The sequence below is a fragment of the Orcinus orca genome, chromosome 12 (assembly GCF_937001465.1).
Source record: "Orcinus orca chromosome 12, mOrcOrc1.1, whole genome shotgun sequence".
Lineage (NCBI taxonomy): Eukaryota > Metazoa > Chordata > Mammalia > Artiodactyla > Delphinidae > Orcinus > Orcinus orca.
The window spans coordinates 35,626,075-35,642,046 of NC_064570.1; the positions used below are offsets into that span (position 1 = coordinate 35,626,075).

General features: G+C 39.0%; 1 protein-coding gene across 5 annotated transcripts in view; it reads right to left on the reverse strand.

The window, feature by feature from the left end:
* NCOA7 (nuclear receptor coactivator 7) overlaps nucleotides 1-15,972 on the reverse strand; it is a 155,082-nt gene that overhangs the window by 37,473 nt on the left and 101,637 nt on the right. For 3 of the 5 annotated variants that reach the window (XM_033407794.2, XM_012536286.3, XM_033407784.2), the window contains 3 exons: nucleotides 14,788-14,972; nucleotides 9,624-10,669; nucleotides 8,204-8,372 (listed from right to left, as the gene is read on the reverse strand). In XM_033407794.2, coding sequence (XP_033263685.1) covers nucleotides 8,204-8,372; nucleotides 9,624-10,669; nucleotides 14,788-14,972 — 1,400 coding nt within the window. The remainder of the gene's footprint in view (nucleotides 1-8,203; nucleotides 8,373-9,623; nucleotides 10,670-14,787; nucleotides 14,973-15,972) is intronic. The other 2 variants (XM_004263853.4, XM_033407785.2) reach the window with 1 other exon arrangement.

The following is a 15,972-nucleotide window of genomic DNA, read 5'->3' on the forward strand; positions in this document are numbered from 1 at the left end:
GTATTAATGAACTCCTTGCTTACCTGAGAAGTTCTTTATCTCTCCTATTCTGAATGACAATCTTGCCAAGTAGAGTACCCTCGGTTGTAGGTTTTTCTCTTTTAGCACTTAAAATTTATCATGCCACTCCCTTCTGGCTTGCAAAGTTTCTGCAGAGAAATCAGCTGATAGCCTTATGGGGATTACTTGTACATGACTCTTTTTCTCTTGCTGCCTTTAGAATTCTCTCTTTAAGTTTTGCCATTTTAATTACGATGTGTTGGTGTGGGGTCTCTTTGGGTTCATTTTGTTTGAGACTCTCTGTGCTTCCTGTATCTGGATATATCTTTCCTTCTTCAGGTTTGGGAAGTTTTCAGCCATAATTTTATCAAATACATTTTTGACCCTTTTCTCTCTCTTCTCCTTCTGGGACCCCTATAATGTGAATGCTAGTATGCCTGGTGTTGTCCCAAAGGTCCCTTAAACTGTTCTCGTTTTTTTCTTTTTGCTGTTCTGATTACATGATTTCCACTATTCTATCTTCCAGATCACTCATGTGTTTTTCTGTACCACCTTGTCTGCTGTTAATTCCTTCTAGTATGTTTTTCATTTTAGTTATTGTAATTCTTCAGTTCTGACTGGTTTTTGTTTTCTAGTTCCTTGTTAAAATTCTCCCTCTGTTCATCCATTCTTTTCCCTAGTTCAGTTAGCATTCTTATTACTAATGTTTTGAACTCTTTATCTGGTAAATTATTTATCTCTGTTTCATTAGTTGTTTTTTCAAGGGAGTTTTCTTGTTTTGCTGTTTGAAACAACTTTCTCTGTCTCTATGAAATTAGGTCAAACAGTTACCTATCCTGGTGTTGACGGGATGCCCTTGTGTGGAAGCATACCGACACAGTCTGCATGTGGCTTTGGTGGGAGAGCTAGATATGAAATGAGCACAGGTCATGTCTTTCCCCAGGGTGTGCTGGCAGCTCTTACCTTGGTGGGAGGTGGAGCTGGCGATGGAAGCAACAGAGCCAGAGCCAGGTGTGAGCTGGGGCTTCTCCTGTGCTCAGTGGCTGACACTTCCTCACTGGGGGCAGGGGCAGGTCCCAAGGTGCTGAAGCAGAAGCACTGAGGTTCAGGTTTGAGCTGGTTCTGTTCCCTCTAAGTGTGTGCTCTCCCTGCTCCCAGCATCGGCACCTTTGCCCCAGAGGAGCAAGGGGCTGGAGCGGGCACCTGGAGTGGGCAGCCCCATTGTGCCAGTCAGCACTCCAAACCACACACAATCTGCTGGTTCCATGAGCACCAGGGAATGGCTCCTCTCTCTGCATTCAGAGGCAGTGCCAGGTCCAAGCTGGCTCCTTCCCCACAACTGTGCGCTCTCCTCGGCAAGAGCAGCCTTAGCCCTAGCAGGGAGCTGCATCAGAGAACAAGAGGGGCCCAGACGTGCACTGAGGTGGTCATGGGAAACTGCCCATGGGAAACCAGTCAGCATCCTGGGCAGTTTCATCCTGAGCAGTTTCAGTCTGCTTCCTCCGCCTTGTTTCAGGAGAAAGCAAGTGTGTGCGCGCTCTTCAGGAGCAGAGTCTAAGTTCCCCGCAGCCCCCCTGCTATTCCCACTGGTCTTCAAACAAGCCAAGGGGTATCATCTTCCCTGTACTGGACCCCAGGGCAGGGGCACCCAATATGTGGTTCAAACCGCTCACTCCTCAGGGAGGATCTCCCAGCCCATGTAATCTCCTTCCTTTTCTGTGTCTCCTCCTAGAGGCACAGGTCCCGACCTGATCGTTTCTCTTCCCTTCCTTTGTGTGGATCATTTTTTACAGCCTTGGTTGTACAGGAGTCTTTCTGCCAGTTTCCAGTTTGTTTTCAGTGAGAATTGCTCTACTTGAAGATGTATTTTTGATGTGTTCATGGGGGAAGATGAGCTCAGTATCTTCCTACTCCACCATCTTGATCTTTAAAATTACTACAGTATTATTGACTATATCCCCTGTATTGTACATATATCCCAGGACTTATTTTATACTTGGAAGTTTGTACCTCTTAATCCCCTTCACTTATCTTGCCAATCCCCATGGCAACCATCCAGTTTGCTTTCTGTATCTGTGAGATGGTTTCTGTTTTGTTATGTTTGTTCATTTGAATTGTTTTTTAGATTCCATATAAGTGAAATCATACAGTATTTATCTTTCTCTCTTACTTATTACATTTAGCATAACACACTCTAGGTCCATCCATATTGTTGCAAATGGCAAAATTTCATTCTTTTCTATTATGGCTGAGGGATATTCCATTGTGTTTCTTCCTTACCCATTCATCTATCGATGGACACTTAGATTGCTTCCATACCTTATTGTAAATAATGCTGCAGTGAACAATGGGATGCATACATCTTTTTGACTTAGTGTTGTTTTCTTCAGATATATACCCAGAAGTGGAATTGCTAGACTGTGTGGTAGTTCCTTCTTTAATTTTTTGCGGAACCTCCATACTGTTCTCCATAGTGGTTGTACCAATTTGCTTTCCCACCAACAGTGCATGAGACTTCCCTTTCTCCACATCCTCACCAACACTTGTTACTTCTTGTCTTTTTGATGCCAGCCATTCTGACAGGTGTGAGGTAGTATCTAATCATGATTTAGAATTTATTTATTTATTTTTGGCTGTGTTGAGTCTTTGTTGCTACGCGCGGGCTTTCTCTAGTTGCGGTGAGCGGGAATCTCATTGCGGTGGCTTCTCTTGTTGCAGAGCACGGGCTCTAGACGCTCGGGCTTCAGTAGTTGTGGCGCACAGGCTTAGTTGCTCCACAGCATGTGGGGTCTTCCCAGACCAGGGCTCAAACCCGTGTCCCCTGCATTGGCAGGCAGATTCTTAACCACTGCGCCACCGGAGAAGTCCTCTAATCATGATTTTGATTTGCATTTCCCTGATGATTAGCAATTTGAGCATCTTTTCACATGCCTGTTGGCCATCTGTATGTCTTCTTTGGAAAAATGTCTATTCAGATCCTCTGCCCACTTTTTTTTTTTTTTTTTTTTTTTTGCGGTACGCGGGCCTCTCACTGTTGTGGCCTCTCCCGTTGCGGAGCACAGTCCCCAGACGCGCAGGCTCAGCGGCCATGGCTCACGGGCCCAGCCGCTCCGCGGCATGCAGGATCCTCCTGGACCGGGGCACGAATCCGTGTCCCCTGCACCGGCAGGCGGACTCTCAACCACTGCGCCACCAGGGAAGCCCCTCTGCCCACTTTTTAACTGAAATCTTTTTTGATACTGAGTTGTATGAGTTCTTTATGTTTGAGTTCTTCATGTGTTTTCGATATTAATCCCTTATCAGACATATAATTTGCAAATATCTTCTCCCTTTCAGTAGGTTGCTTTTTCATTTTGTTGATCATTTCCTTCACTGTGCAAAACCTTTTTAGTCTGATGTAGTCCTATTTGTTTATTTTTGCTTCTGTTGCCCTTGCCCAAGGAGACATATCCAAAACAATACTGCTGAGACCGATGTCAAAGAGCTTATTGCCTATGTTTTCTTCAACGACTTTTATGGTTTCGGGTCTTACATTTACATCTTTAATCTATTTTATTTTTGTATGTGGTGTAAGAAAGTGGTCCAGTTTTCCCAGCGCCATTTACTGAAGAGACTGTCTTTGCCCCCATATTCTTGCCTCCTCTTTTGTAAATTAATTGACCATAAAAATGTGGGTTTATTTTGGTGCTCTCCATTCTGTTCCATTGATCTATGTATGTTTGGTGCCAGTATCATACTGCTTTGATTACTATAGCTTTGTATTATAGTTTGAAATCAGGGAGTATGATGTCTCCAGCTTTGCTCTTCTCTCTCAAGATTGCTTTGATTATTTGGGGGGTTTTGTGGTACCATACAAATTTTAGGATTATTTGTTCTATCTCTATGAAAAACACCATTGGAATTTTGATAGGTATTGCATTGAACCTGTGGCATGGACATTTTAACAATATTATTCCAATCCATGAGCATGGGATAGCTTTCCATTTATTTGTGTCTTCCTTGATTTCTTTCGTCAGTCTTATAGTTTTCAGCATTTAGGTCTTTTACCTCCTTGGTTAAATTTATTCCTAGGCATTTTATTCTCTTTGACACAATTGTAATTGGAATTATTCTCTTAATTTCTTTCTGATAATTCATTATTAGCATACAGAAACAACTGATTTTTGTATATTGATTTTTGTATTCTGAAACTTACTGAATCATTTATTAGTTCTAAGAGGTTTTTGTGTTGTTGTTGTTGGACTCTTTAGGGTTTTCTATATATGATATTGTGTTATCTACAAATAGTGACAGTTTTACTTCTTCCTTTCTGGATGACTTTTCTTTTTCTTGTCTGATTGCTGTAGTTAGGACTTCCAATACTATGTTGAATAAAAGTGGCAAGAGTGGGTATCCCTGCCTTGTTCCTGATCTTAGAGGAAAAACTTTTCAGCTGAAGTGAGTCTTTTGTATGCAGCATATAGACAGGTCTTGTTTTATCTACTCAGCCACCCTGTGTCTCATGATTGAAACATTTACTGCATTTATATTTAAGTGATTATTGATAGGTGTGTACTTATTGCCATTTGGTTCATTGTTTTCTGGTTGTTTTTGTAGTTCTTCTGTCCCTTTCTTCTTCTCTTGGTCTCTTCCCTTGTGGTTCAGTAATTTTCTTTAATGTTATGTTTGGGTTCCTTTCATTTTATTTGCTTGTATCTATTGTAGGTTTTTGTTTATGGTTACCATGAGGTTCATACATATTGACATATGTGTGTATGTACATGTATATACATATATATACATATGCATACACACACATGCACATATACATGTGTGTATGTATATATAGTTTATTTTAAGCTGATAGTCATGTAAGTTCAAACACATCCCAAAAGCACTACATTTTTATCACTCCCCTCCATGTATTATGTTTTATGACATCCTATTTTACCTTTTATTTTGTGTATACCTTAACCATTTATTGTAGTTATAGTTGATTTTACTCCTTTTGTCTTTTAACCTTCACAGAAGCTTTTTAAGTGGTTAATCCACAGCCTTTACTATATATTTGCTTTTATCAGTAAGATTTTTTTCTTTCATATATATTTTTATTTCTAGTTATGGTCTTATCTTTTCCATTTAAAGAAGACCTTTTAACACTTCTTGTAAGACCTGTTAGTTCAGTAGTGATGAGCTCCTTTAGTTTTTGCTTGTTTGCTCTGTATCTCTCCTTCAATTCTGAATGATAAACTTGCCAGGTAGAGTATTCTTGATTTTAAGTATATTTCCTTTCTACACTTTACATATATCCTGCCACACACCGTGGCCTGCAAAGTTTCTGTTGAAAAATCAGCTAATATCTTATGGGGCTTCCCCTGTATGTGACTAGTTGTTTTTCTCTTGCTGTCTTCAAAATTCTCTTTAACTTCTGCCTTGTTAATTATGTCTTGGTATGGATCTCTTTGGGTTCATCTTGTTCGGGACTCTCTGTGATTCCTGGACTTGGATGTCTGTTTCTTTCCCCAGGTTAGGAAAGTTTTCAGCCATTATTTCTTCAGAAAAGTTTTCTGCCCCTTTCTCTCTTCTTTTTCTGGGACCCCTATTATGCAAATGTTAGTGCATTTGATATTGTCCCAGAGGTCCCTTAAACTACCTGCATTTAAAGTTTTTTCTTTTTGCTGTTCTTATTGGATAATTTCCACTATATTATGTCTTCCAGATCACTGATCCATTCTCTGTATCATCTAATCTGCTGTTGATTAGGAACAATAGAGAGGAATAGTGAAACATGTTTGTGAACTTATGTCAACAGGAAAACATTAAGGAGCTGCGGTGCATTGCATGAGCCAAAGAAACCTGCCCATGAGAGTACACTGTCACACAGAAGGTCTATGAGAGCATCTTATGACCTAGAAAGAAAGCCACTGCTAGGGCGACTTCACTCTGCTGCTGAAACTCCAATGATATGAAGACCCATTAAATAGAAAGTCAAGAAGAAATGCTCAATTTGATGTAGCAAGGGAATCCAGAAATTATCATCAGAGTGAGAAAAGCACTGCACGCCACTTCCTAGCTCCTTAAGGACTTTGTTGACCTTAAAGTCCTGAAGAATTTCATAAATTGGAAATAAAAATGAACTTTTATTTCTTGTGCACTTGGAGTTCTGGGTGGGAGCTAACTATAGAATTTCTTCATCTTTCCCTATCTTAAACTAAAATGTAGCTTTTCTTAAGGGTAGGTAGAGATGGAAATACATAAAGGAACAACAGAAAAAAAATTCCTAACATCTATACAAAAAATCATTAACATAGTGAGATAATGTCTCCCAGAAAAATCTTTGGTTAATTAATGATTAGCTTAAGAAAGAAAACTAAGAATGTCAGGTTATTTGTTAGCCAAAGACAAATAAATCATGGACACTATAAAACACAATGTAATAGAATTCAACAAGTGACCTACTTTAAAAAGCTCACAAAAACCACCTCTGTATGAGGTCAAAGAGAAGTACTGTTTCAGCATTACAGACTTATTCTGGGTTAAAGAATGACAGTAAAATAACTACATGTGTGAGACTGCAAAAAATTTACTCTAGAAGATTCCTTGGTATGCACAAGTCTCATTAAAGATAATAAAATTGAAAAATCCTAATGTCCTTATATTATAAACAGTACATTTCTCCAGAGAAAAAAAACATATGATAGGTAGTTTTCCTGACGGATGAGGAATCCACATAACCTAAATGTGGCTGAAAGTTTCAGTGCTTTGTTTTCCCCACCTTTAAAATCAGTTTGTCCATCTATGACATCTGATTCTAGAACACTGATTTTAACAGGATTTCAGAAATTTATTATTTAAAAATATTTCAACAGAAGAAATGTGAAAGACACATATTTTCTTTGTATCTCCTCAGTGTCCCTAGTTTAAAGTTTCGTGGAGATAGCATTGGGGCTGCAAGCACAGGACAGGAGTGTATTTTGTAAATAGGAAACAGATTATGTTTAACGTCTATGTAAACATGGGTCTGTGTCTAAAGCCAGAAAAAATATTAACAAATTTGTTCATTAAAATCCTATTAATTATCTTCACATTAAACTATGATTTATTAAAATCAGGCAACTCGATGAGAATTATCATTCTGGGTACTAATCAGCCAGAAGGTGTGCTCGTGCTTGAAATTTAATTTTGCTTTATTAAAAATTCATGCTTTGGAGTTCCCTTGTGGTCCAGTGGTTAAGACTCAGTGCTTTCACTGCTGTGGGCCCGGGTTCAACCCCTGGTTGGGGAACTAAGATCCCACAAGCCACACAGTGCAGCCAAATAAATAAATGAAATGACCTCTTCACTACTGAGATATCAGGGGGAAAGTTCATTAAAAAAAAAAAAAAAGATTCATGCTTATGGAAGCTCAGTAAGTATTTGTTCTTGGTAGGTACGTTAGCCAAAAAGTATGCCTTGATGACTAGTTAGGAGAAGGAAAAATGTGTGAATTTAACAATTTTGGAAACTAATTGCAAGGCCTTTGTAAAGAAAGTATATTTTATTCTATTACATACAAAAGAAAAACAATTTTTTCTAAAAATAATATTTCCTAAATATTTCTATTATAAAGATGTCTTCAGTGACCTACTGCTGAAGAATGTCTATGTCACTATCCCTGCTATCCTAGACTGTCACATCACCAATAAATTTTCTTCTTTGGCAATTTAAAAACACAAATCTCTTTATAGGTATATAGCCCCTCGAGCGTACCCAGGTGATCTCATGTTACACTTCTCACGCTGCTGAGTCACAGATACTTTTCTCCATAAGGCGAAAGCAATCTTTAGTCCCCCCAGAATAACAGGCACTTTAAAATTACAATCATGCCTCTCTATTGCACTTGGGGTTTGGATCTGCTCCATCATATTCCTTTATTCCCAACAGAATAGCAATTGCAATTACTGGCACTTTAGAATATCTCAATCTTCCTTCATTTAAAATTCAACTGGGTAGAAAGTTTTGAAAGTGGTTCGGCACATAGTACCTAGGATGATCTCAAATTTGCTATATTGAAAACACCCTTTAGCAGAAAGCTACTGAAATAATATCCTTCTAGAAATTCTAAAATGTACAATTAAGAAAAACCTATTATTCAAGAATAAAATTATTTCAAGATTAAATTAAAAATCAAGATGCAATTAGAATCTACTTGACCAACAGATTTCCCATTCTAGCTCACACTCACCTCTCCCGAGGAACAGCAAACCAGTACTCTGGTTGCTTTCGTCGTTTGCCATACTGCTGGACCATGGCTGCAGTGTGAGTGGCAAAGGACTTTCTCATTGGTTTTCCCACTTTAATGCACAGAAACATGGGTGGAGTCTTGCTTTTCTCTTCTTTTGAAGGAAGTATATCTGAATCACACATGAAAAAAATTTCCTCATTATTGACGATATTGGTGATAGTTGGCATAAACATCATACAACATTGTCATATTAGGACTAATTAAATTTTTCAGATCTTCTTTAGCACAAAAGGAAAAAGCTTTGGATGTTTCAGGTTTGTCTACACCACATGAGATGCTACAAACTAGGAATAAGGATAAAAACCAACACACAAAACAGCAAAGGGTGGAGAATTGTAACAACCCACAAGAATACATATTAATGAACAGTACTGAGGACCCAACCATACCATAACGCAATTCAGTTTAGAACTGAAATACCTTCAAAAACCTTTTAAAACTCCTTTAGATTTAGAAATTCAAAGTGAAAAAGGAAAGTTACCTGAAAGATGTAAAAAAGCGAACTACTTTTGAAATAGAATTCTATGTCATAGTTTAATGTTCAAAATAGATAGCATATATTGCTAATTTTTCCCAATTACAGTTGAGCCCTGAACAAAACAGGGTTTAGAGGCACTGGCACCTGTGCAGTTAAAAATCTGTGTATAACTTTAGACTTGGCCCTCCATGGATTCAACCAACCATGGATGGCATAGTACTGTATTTCGTATTTATTGAAAAAAATCTGTGTATAAGTGGACCTATGCAGTTCAAAAACTTCTAATGTAAAGATATATACCCTATTGAGAAAATACTGTTCTCAAATAATTATACTACTTTTGCTATTGCATGTACAAGTTTTAGGAAGGCAGCTATACAGGCATACCTTGGAGATATTTGTGGGTTTGGTTCCATCACAATAAAGTGAATATTGCAATCTAGTAAGTAGCACAAAGTTTTTGGTTTCCCAGTGCATATAAAAGTTATGTTTATACTATACTGTAGTCTGTTAAGTGTGCAATAGCATTATGTCTAAAAAGGTACATCTTAGAGAATCCCTTATTGCTAAAAAATGCCAACCATCATCTGAGCCTTCAGTGAGCTATAGCAGTAATATCAAAGATCACCGATCACAGATCACCATAATAATGAAATGAAGTCTGAAATCTTGCAAGAATTACCAAAATGTGACACAGAGACATGAAGTGGGCAAATACTGTTGGAAACAAGGTGCCCATAGACTTGCTTGACACAGGGTTGCCACAATCTTCAATTTGTAAAAAAAAAAAGAAAAAAAGAAAAAGAAATGCAATATCTGTGAAGCATAATAAAATAAGATATGCCTATACAACAGAATATAAAGAAATTAAAAATGGCTTACCTTCAATGGGTACCTGAATTCTCTTTAATAGCCATAACTGAATTTCAGATTTATTATCCATTTGTGCACCCTGGCAGCTGTTGTCCAGAGTAGGTTCCAAAGAGGAGTCTGGATCCACTTTATTCATATTTTCTTCTGTAGAAGAGCCTAGTTGCAATGGAAGGGGTGCTCTCTCTTTCACCCAGGTTTTATCTGCCTGTTCATTGCCCTCAATTGGGGGATCACCTGCCTGGGGAAGAGAACTACTAAGAGTGATGTCTATTCCCACTGGCTCAATACTTTTGCCATCACTTAATTCTGCCTTCTGCAAGTTATCAGGTAACTGTGACCCTTCTTTGTTCTTATTAAGGTAATATTCAATGAGCTTAACTTTATCTAGATCTTCATGTATGTTCAATGTGTTTTCCACCTGGCTTTCTGGGGAACCAGACTGCTTGTCCACCTCTGGCATTATATCTTGCTTCTCACAGGTTTCTAAATCTAGGGTCCCCTTCAATTCAGCATCACACTCTGTTTCTGAAAAGTTCAGGGCTGACTGCACCTGCATTTCTGTAGTAGAACTGATTATTTGTGATTTAGTCTTCCTTAGCTCCGCTGGGTCAAGAGAAAGGCACTCCTTTGAGGTGTCTCTTTTGTCCATTCCACTATCATTTTGAGAAGAAAGTTCTTCCAAGTCAACGAAGTCGTCTTCTTCTCCTAAGAGAGAATTTTCTTTGGCTATAGATTCAAATGCAGCCTGAGTGTCAGAAAGTTCCTTGCTGACTTTAGCTACTGCGGCAGACCGTTTGATTGCCTCTGCAGAGAATTCCAGTTTCTTTAACTTGTCTGACACAGAGCTGTCTGAGGGTTTCTTTTCTGTGTGTTCTGTTGACTTCTCCAAAGGTCTTGTTGATTTGGAATCTGAAGTGATGGTTCTCTCTCCATTCTGCTGCCGTTTTTCTTTGTTGAGAGATTTGAACTTACTGAATGGGTTGATATCCTTTTCTGAAGCCAGGTCTTCCCATTCTCCAGGCCTGTACAGAGGACAAAGATCCTGAGGTAGGTCACTGTGGGGGGAAAAATGGTGGGTGCACATGGAATGTTAAAAACAAAAACCAAAACAAAATGGATGAAAGGCAAAAACCAAAACAAAACCCAGCCAAAAACCAAAACATAAATATACTAAAACTTAAATTTATGTTTAAAGGACTTTAAAATAAGGAAATGAAATCCAGAAATCGACTTCAAAATGAAAAATAAAATCAACTATAAAAAGTGGCAAAATAAAGAACCATGAGAGTTGCTCGCATATCCTATTAGAAGCAAATGAATGGTATTTGAGGTCATTTATGAACATGGAGATGTCACCCACCAGATTTTTAATGATGAAATAATGTTTCTGATTTTCATGAAGGACAAAGGAGAGGGACTGTTTCAGTACTATGACTAAAATTCCTTAGATATTCAGGGCTTTTCCTTTTTTATAAAATAGTACATAAACCAACTACCTTAATTCTGAATGGCTCATTGACTGAGTAGCTACTCATTTAACTGCTCTATAAAATGACTGACACTGAACCATAATTTTGGAAGATCTGATGCTTCCAATAAAAGACATCCTTCTACTCCTGAAGGAGATGCAAGAGGATGATTTCCACTATTGTTGTGGATATATAGCACCTGCTCCATTTTACAGTTTAAAATTTTATAGTTACCTGGGACACAGTCAATTGTTTTTCCTTAATAACAGATGCTTTACTACACAGATTTGAGGTTTTATCAGTTACTCATTGCCATAAAGTAAAACTGATATTGTAATAAAATGAAAGAGTTAAGAAATTTATACTAATTATTATAAGTAAGAGCTCATTCAATTTACTTTTCTATAAAATTTTGAACTGGGACACAGTTAATTGTTTTTCCTTAATAACAGATGCTCTACTACCCAGATTTGATTTACACAGAAAACATTGATTGAACATGCTCTCCAAAGTGTAAAATAAATTGTCAAGAAACACTTTTTTAAATCTGTATTTCCGCTTACCCTAGTGTCGATAGTGGGTTAAAACACAGAGGTATAAAAACCCTATTTAAAAATGATATTTTTGGATTTCAGAAATAAATTTTCTAAAAAGGCTAGATCATATTCAGGTAATACTTTATTCTTCTTGCTTTGAAATAATTATGACAATACTCAACAAAGTGCCAGGAAGTTCAAGTTACTGAACTTGAACTGTCTCCCCAAAGTTACTGAATAAATCACTTGCATGGAACATCCATGCTTTTCCCAATACAAAATAAAAGCCTATGTAATTGTTAGGCTCTGACAAATGCTTTAAAAAGCCTCTAATTCATAATTCATTACAATTCAATAATCATTCATCGAGCCCCTAAACACCACATGCTAAAAGACAATTGTGACAGTATCTCTGTTCTTCAGGAACCTGCACATACAAAAGTGTTCTGCTCAACGTGAGCATCTCAGGAGATGTTAAAGATGCTTCAATCCTAGAGTCAAATAAGTTAGTGTAATGTAGTATAATTTCCATTTTCAGACCCAAAATTTAATTTGGCATATTAAAGGCCAAAGTAAGTCCTGTAACAAAGAAGCCTAGCTTTTCACATACTTAACTAGCAAATTAATAAGCAAAACCATCTTCCATGAACACCTAAGCCCCTTCCTCATCTCTTCCTTCTCTAGCTAGCTTGACCCCCACAAAGAATGCATTCGACTGCACTCTAATCAGCCTCCTATATTACCTTCTTGTCTATCCCTCCCTTCTTGTTCTACCTAATCCAAGCCGGGATTAATTCAGCCATCTCTTTTTCTGCATCACAACTGTCAAGCTCTGTCGGGGCAAAGTACATAGTGGTGTCAACTGGCTCTGCTGTTAATTAATGTTTTCTAGACTCAGCCAGAGACCTAATAATGACCAATAATCCTTTCGGTTGTTCTGTTCCTAGTCTCCGTGGCAGCTGGAGTTACAAAATGTCTTACACAAAATATATAAAGCCTGAAGGTGAGGATGGAGAGATTTTACACATGCACATACACACACACACACACACACACACACACACACACACACACTCTCTCTTTTAAAAACTATTTGCACGTGGCAGCTAGATAATTTGCACTTCTTGTTTTACCATACAACTTTAAATAATGAAATTTAAACTACTTTAACAATTGATGGAATTCTGAGGTCAATACCAAGTTCATTTCACACTGATTCCACTACCACATTCTATTTTGCTCACTGGTGCACATACTGTTCATTAGCCTAAGAAGTCTTTATACACCTGCATCCACGGTAGCAATCACTGTACAATTCTGAAATAATTTCAACACATTAGGAGCCAATTCTCAACTCCTCTCTCTCCCCCCATCTACAGCATTAGGCCCGGATCATGAAACACAATCTCACATTGAGAGAAATCTTTCTGTAAGAATGTACCTTCCCTATTATTAAAAGAATACTTAACATCCTAAGCTGAAGATGTGTAACAGTATTACTCCACTGAAGCCATCATTGGGCAAGAAATGCCCCTATCTGCCTGTGCATCCACTTCCAAACTTAACTATCTTTACCTACTCTTATCTTCTTTCCTCTTGTCACCTCATGTTCACACTTTCTTCCCAAAAGTGACTCTTTCACTCCCTCTCCTCCTTCTCATCTAAGATTCCAAGGTAGCTGGACACTCCTTCACATGGTTCTCATGGAATGCCGTGTGCACGTCTGTATCTACAGTGTTGTTCAATTACCACTTCTCTCCACCTGTTGCACCCAGTAAACTGCAGGACAGGGGCCGTGACCCACTTATCTTCATATCCTTGCCACACAAGAGACGCGCACTAAGATGCATCAGAAGCCTCATTCTGCGTGAATAAAAGATTCCCACAAAACAATGATTAGAGTTTCAGATATGAACTGAAGGTTCAAATAAACAGCCTATACTTATTAGGTACCAGGCTATTTTCTAAGAGTTTTGGTATATCAATGCTTTTAGATCTTGTAACAGCTCTGCAAGCAGAAGAATACTATTAATTCCATTTTACAGATGAGAAAACCAAGGCTCAAGATTCAGTCACTCGTGAAGGTCATGGAGCCATAAGTGGCAGAGCCAGGGAAACCCAGGCATCATCCTGCAGGACTGCCTGGTCTGCTACACTGCCTCCTAAACCTCTAGGCACTTCTGCCAGAACTTGGAAACTACCCAGTGACCATGCTCCAGTGGTTCCTTCAGTGGCTGGGCATGTAAGGGTCTAGTGGATCAGATGCTAAGGACTGTAGAAGTCCAGGGGAACCTGCTGGCATAAACCCCTAGGGACGCTGTGTCTGGGTTAGTTCCCTAGTTACCGTCCCTTCTTTTCCTGAGCCCAAGGGGCTAGCTTCCCTTTGTTCTGTTGGACCCACTGCTTTGCCTTTACCTTGCTATCACTGAGAGTTTCTAAAGTGTTTTACTGCTAGCACATACATAGTATACAGAAATAGGCACACTGACAAAATGACAGAAAGAGTCAGATTATCCCTACAAGTGAATCGATTCTCTGAGTTTTCTTAAACCCTTTCTTCATGGGGAGCTTCTTTAAATCAAAAACCTCAGTTTTAGAAGGCAAAAGTAATCAGGACTAAAGTAATATCCATCTACATTTAAGAGACAAAACAAACTACTATTACAGCCTTTGCACACCACTTAAGGTATTCTGGTTACAGGGGCAGTGCCTCTGCATGTCCACGCAGATCTCTCTCCACACAGGATTAAGGAAACACACGAGCTGGGAAGACACCTATCCTAGAATTGGAATGAGGAAGAACGTAACTCTGTTTACCAATTAAACCAAAGAGAAAATACTATTCTCTTATCGATAATCAGACAAATTCTTTCAGAGAAACTTCATTTATTCTTTCATAAATTAAGAACACGCATTGCTCTTCAGAAAAATAAGCCAAAGAAATACCATTATTACGTGATTTTTTGATTTGAATGTTTCACTCTTCCTTATTGACCTTATCGTTTCCATTTCCTCTCCTTTTTCTATTTTTTAAAATTTAGTGCACAAATATTCTACCTTCAAATTCACCTCTACACAATCTCTCACTCCTGCCAATGCCCTCACTTTTTAATTGCATTTAATTCTCCCAATACCCCTTTTTCTGGTAAACAAAGAAAGATCTCTTACGATGGCAAGGCATCTTTGATCTTCATGTGGGAGATGTCATTGTAGAGCGCGATGGAAACAACCTCTTCCATGGGGCAAATGAGGCCGTACTCCTCACACCCATTTTCAATGACCAGGGGATCGGACTTATGAGGGTCAAACATGATATTGTTAGGAGTAACGATCATGACACCTCCGACCACACCCTGAAGAAAAAGACAGTACAGAGTCGCTACAGGCAAGATGCAACCACCCTAGCAGCTTTAATGAACTTATGTTGCCATTCCATTGACCTTCTGAACCATGGTATCCTGCAGGGCAATTGCATCCCCTCTACGAGGGCTGGAAAAAACAGGCTGATGAAATACAACGTTGGGTGCGGTGTGCTGAGCAGAGAAGCAGGCTTGCCTCGCTGTGGCAATCAGCTGAGCCTGGTTCTAGCATGGCTGCTGCAATAGTACAATTGTGGTAGGATCTTGGGTTTCACATGTATGTCTCAGATTCGCCAACGCCCTGTCTGTAAAATGAGAAGGGCTGTTCCAGGTACCTTCCAAATTGAGAACTGGGTACTCTACAATCCACTCAGCACATATTCACTACCTGTCCAGCAAGTGCCCGGTACTGTGCTAAGGGAGCGGCTGCACTTCTAATATTTTGCTCTAAGATGCTTAGAAAGCCCACATTCAGCAAAATCTGACACAAATAGGAGTATGAAATTTTTGCAGACAAAAGTGAATATATCCAAACTATGGAAACCGAAAGCAAAGAACAGTAGCTTGGTGGGTACTTAAAAGTCTGAAACTTGGTCAGTTTATATGGTAGACCCTGTTGGCCACAGGGATGTTATCAACCAGGGACAGCAGGATATAAATAACTCCCTTTAGGTAAGTTATTTTATTTATTTATTTATTTTTTGCGGTACGCAGGCCTCTCACTGTTGTGGCCTCTCCCGTTGCGGAGCACAGGCTCCGGACGCGCAGGCTCAGCGTCCATGGCTCATGGGCCCAACTGCTCCACGGCATGTGGGATCTTCCCGGACCGGGGCATGAACCCGTGTCCCCTGCATCGGCAGGCGGACTTTCAACCACTGCGCCACCAGGGAAGCCCTAGGTAAGTTATTTATTTTGATACTCTTAATGAGTTTAGTGATCACCTTGGCAAAAAGTTTTGCCTTTCAGCACTACTTAGTCTTGGTTGCAAAAGTTT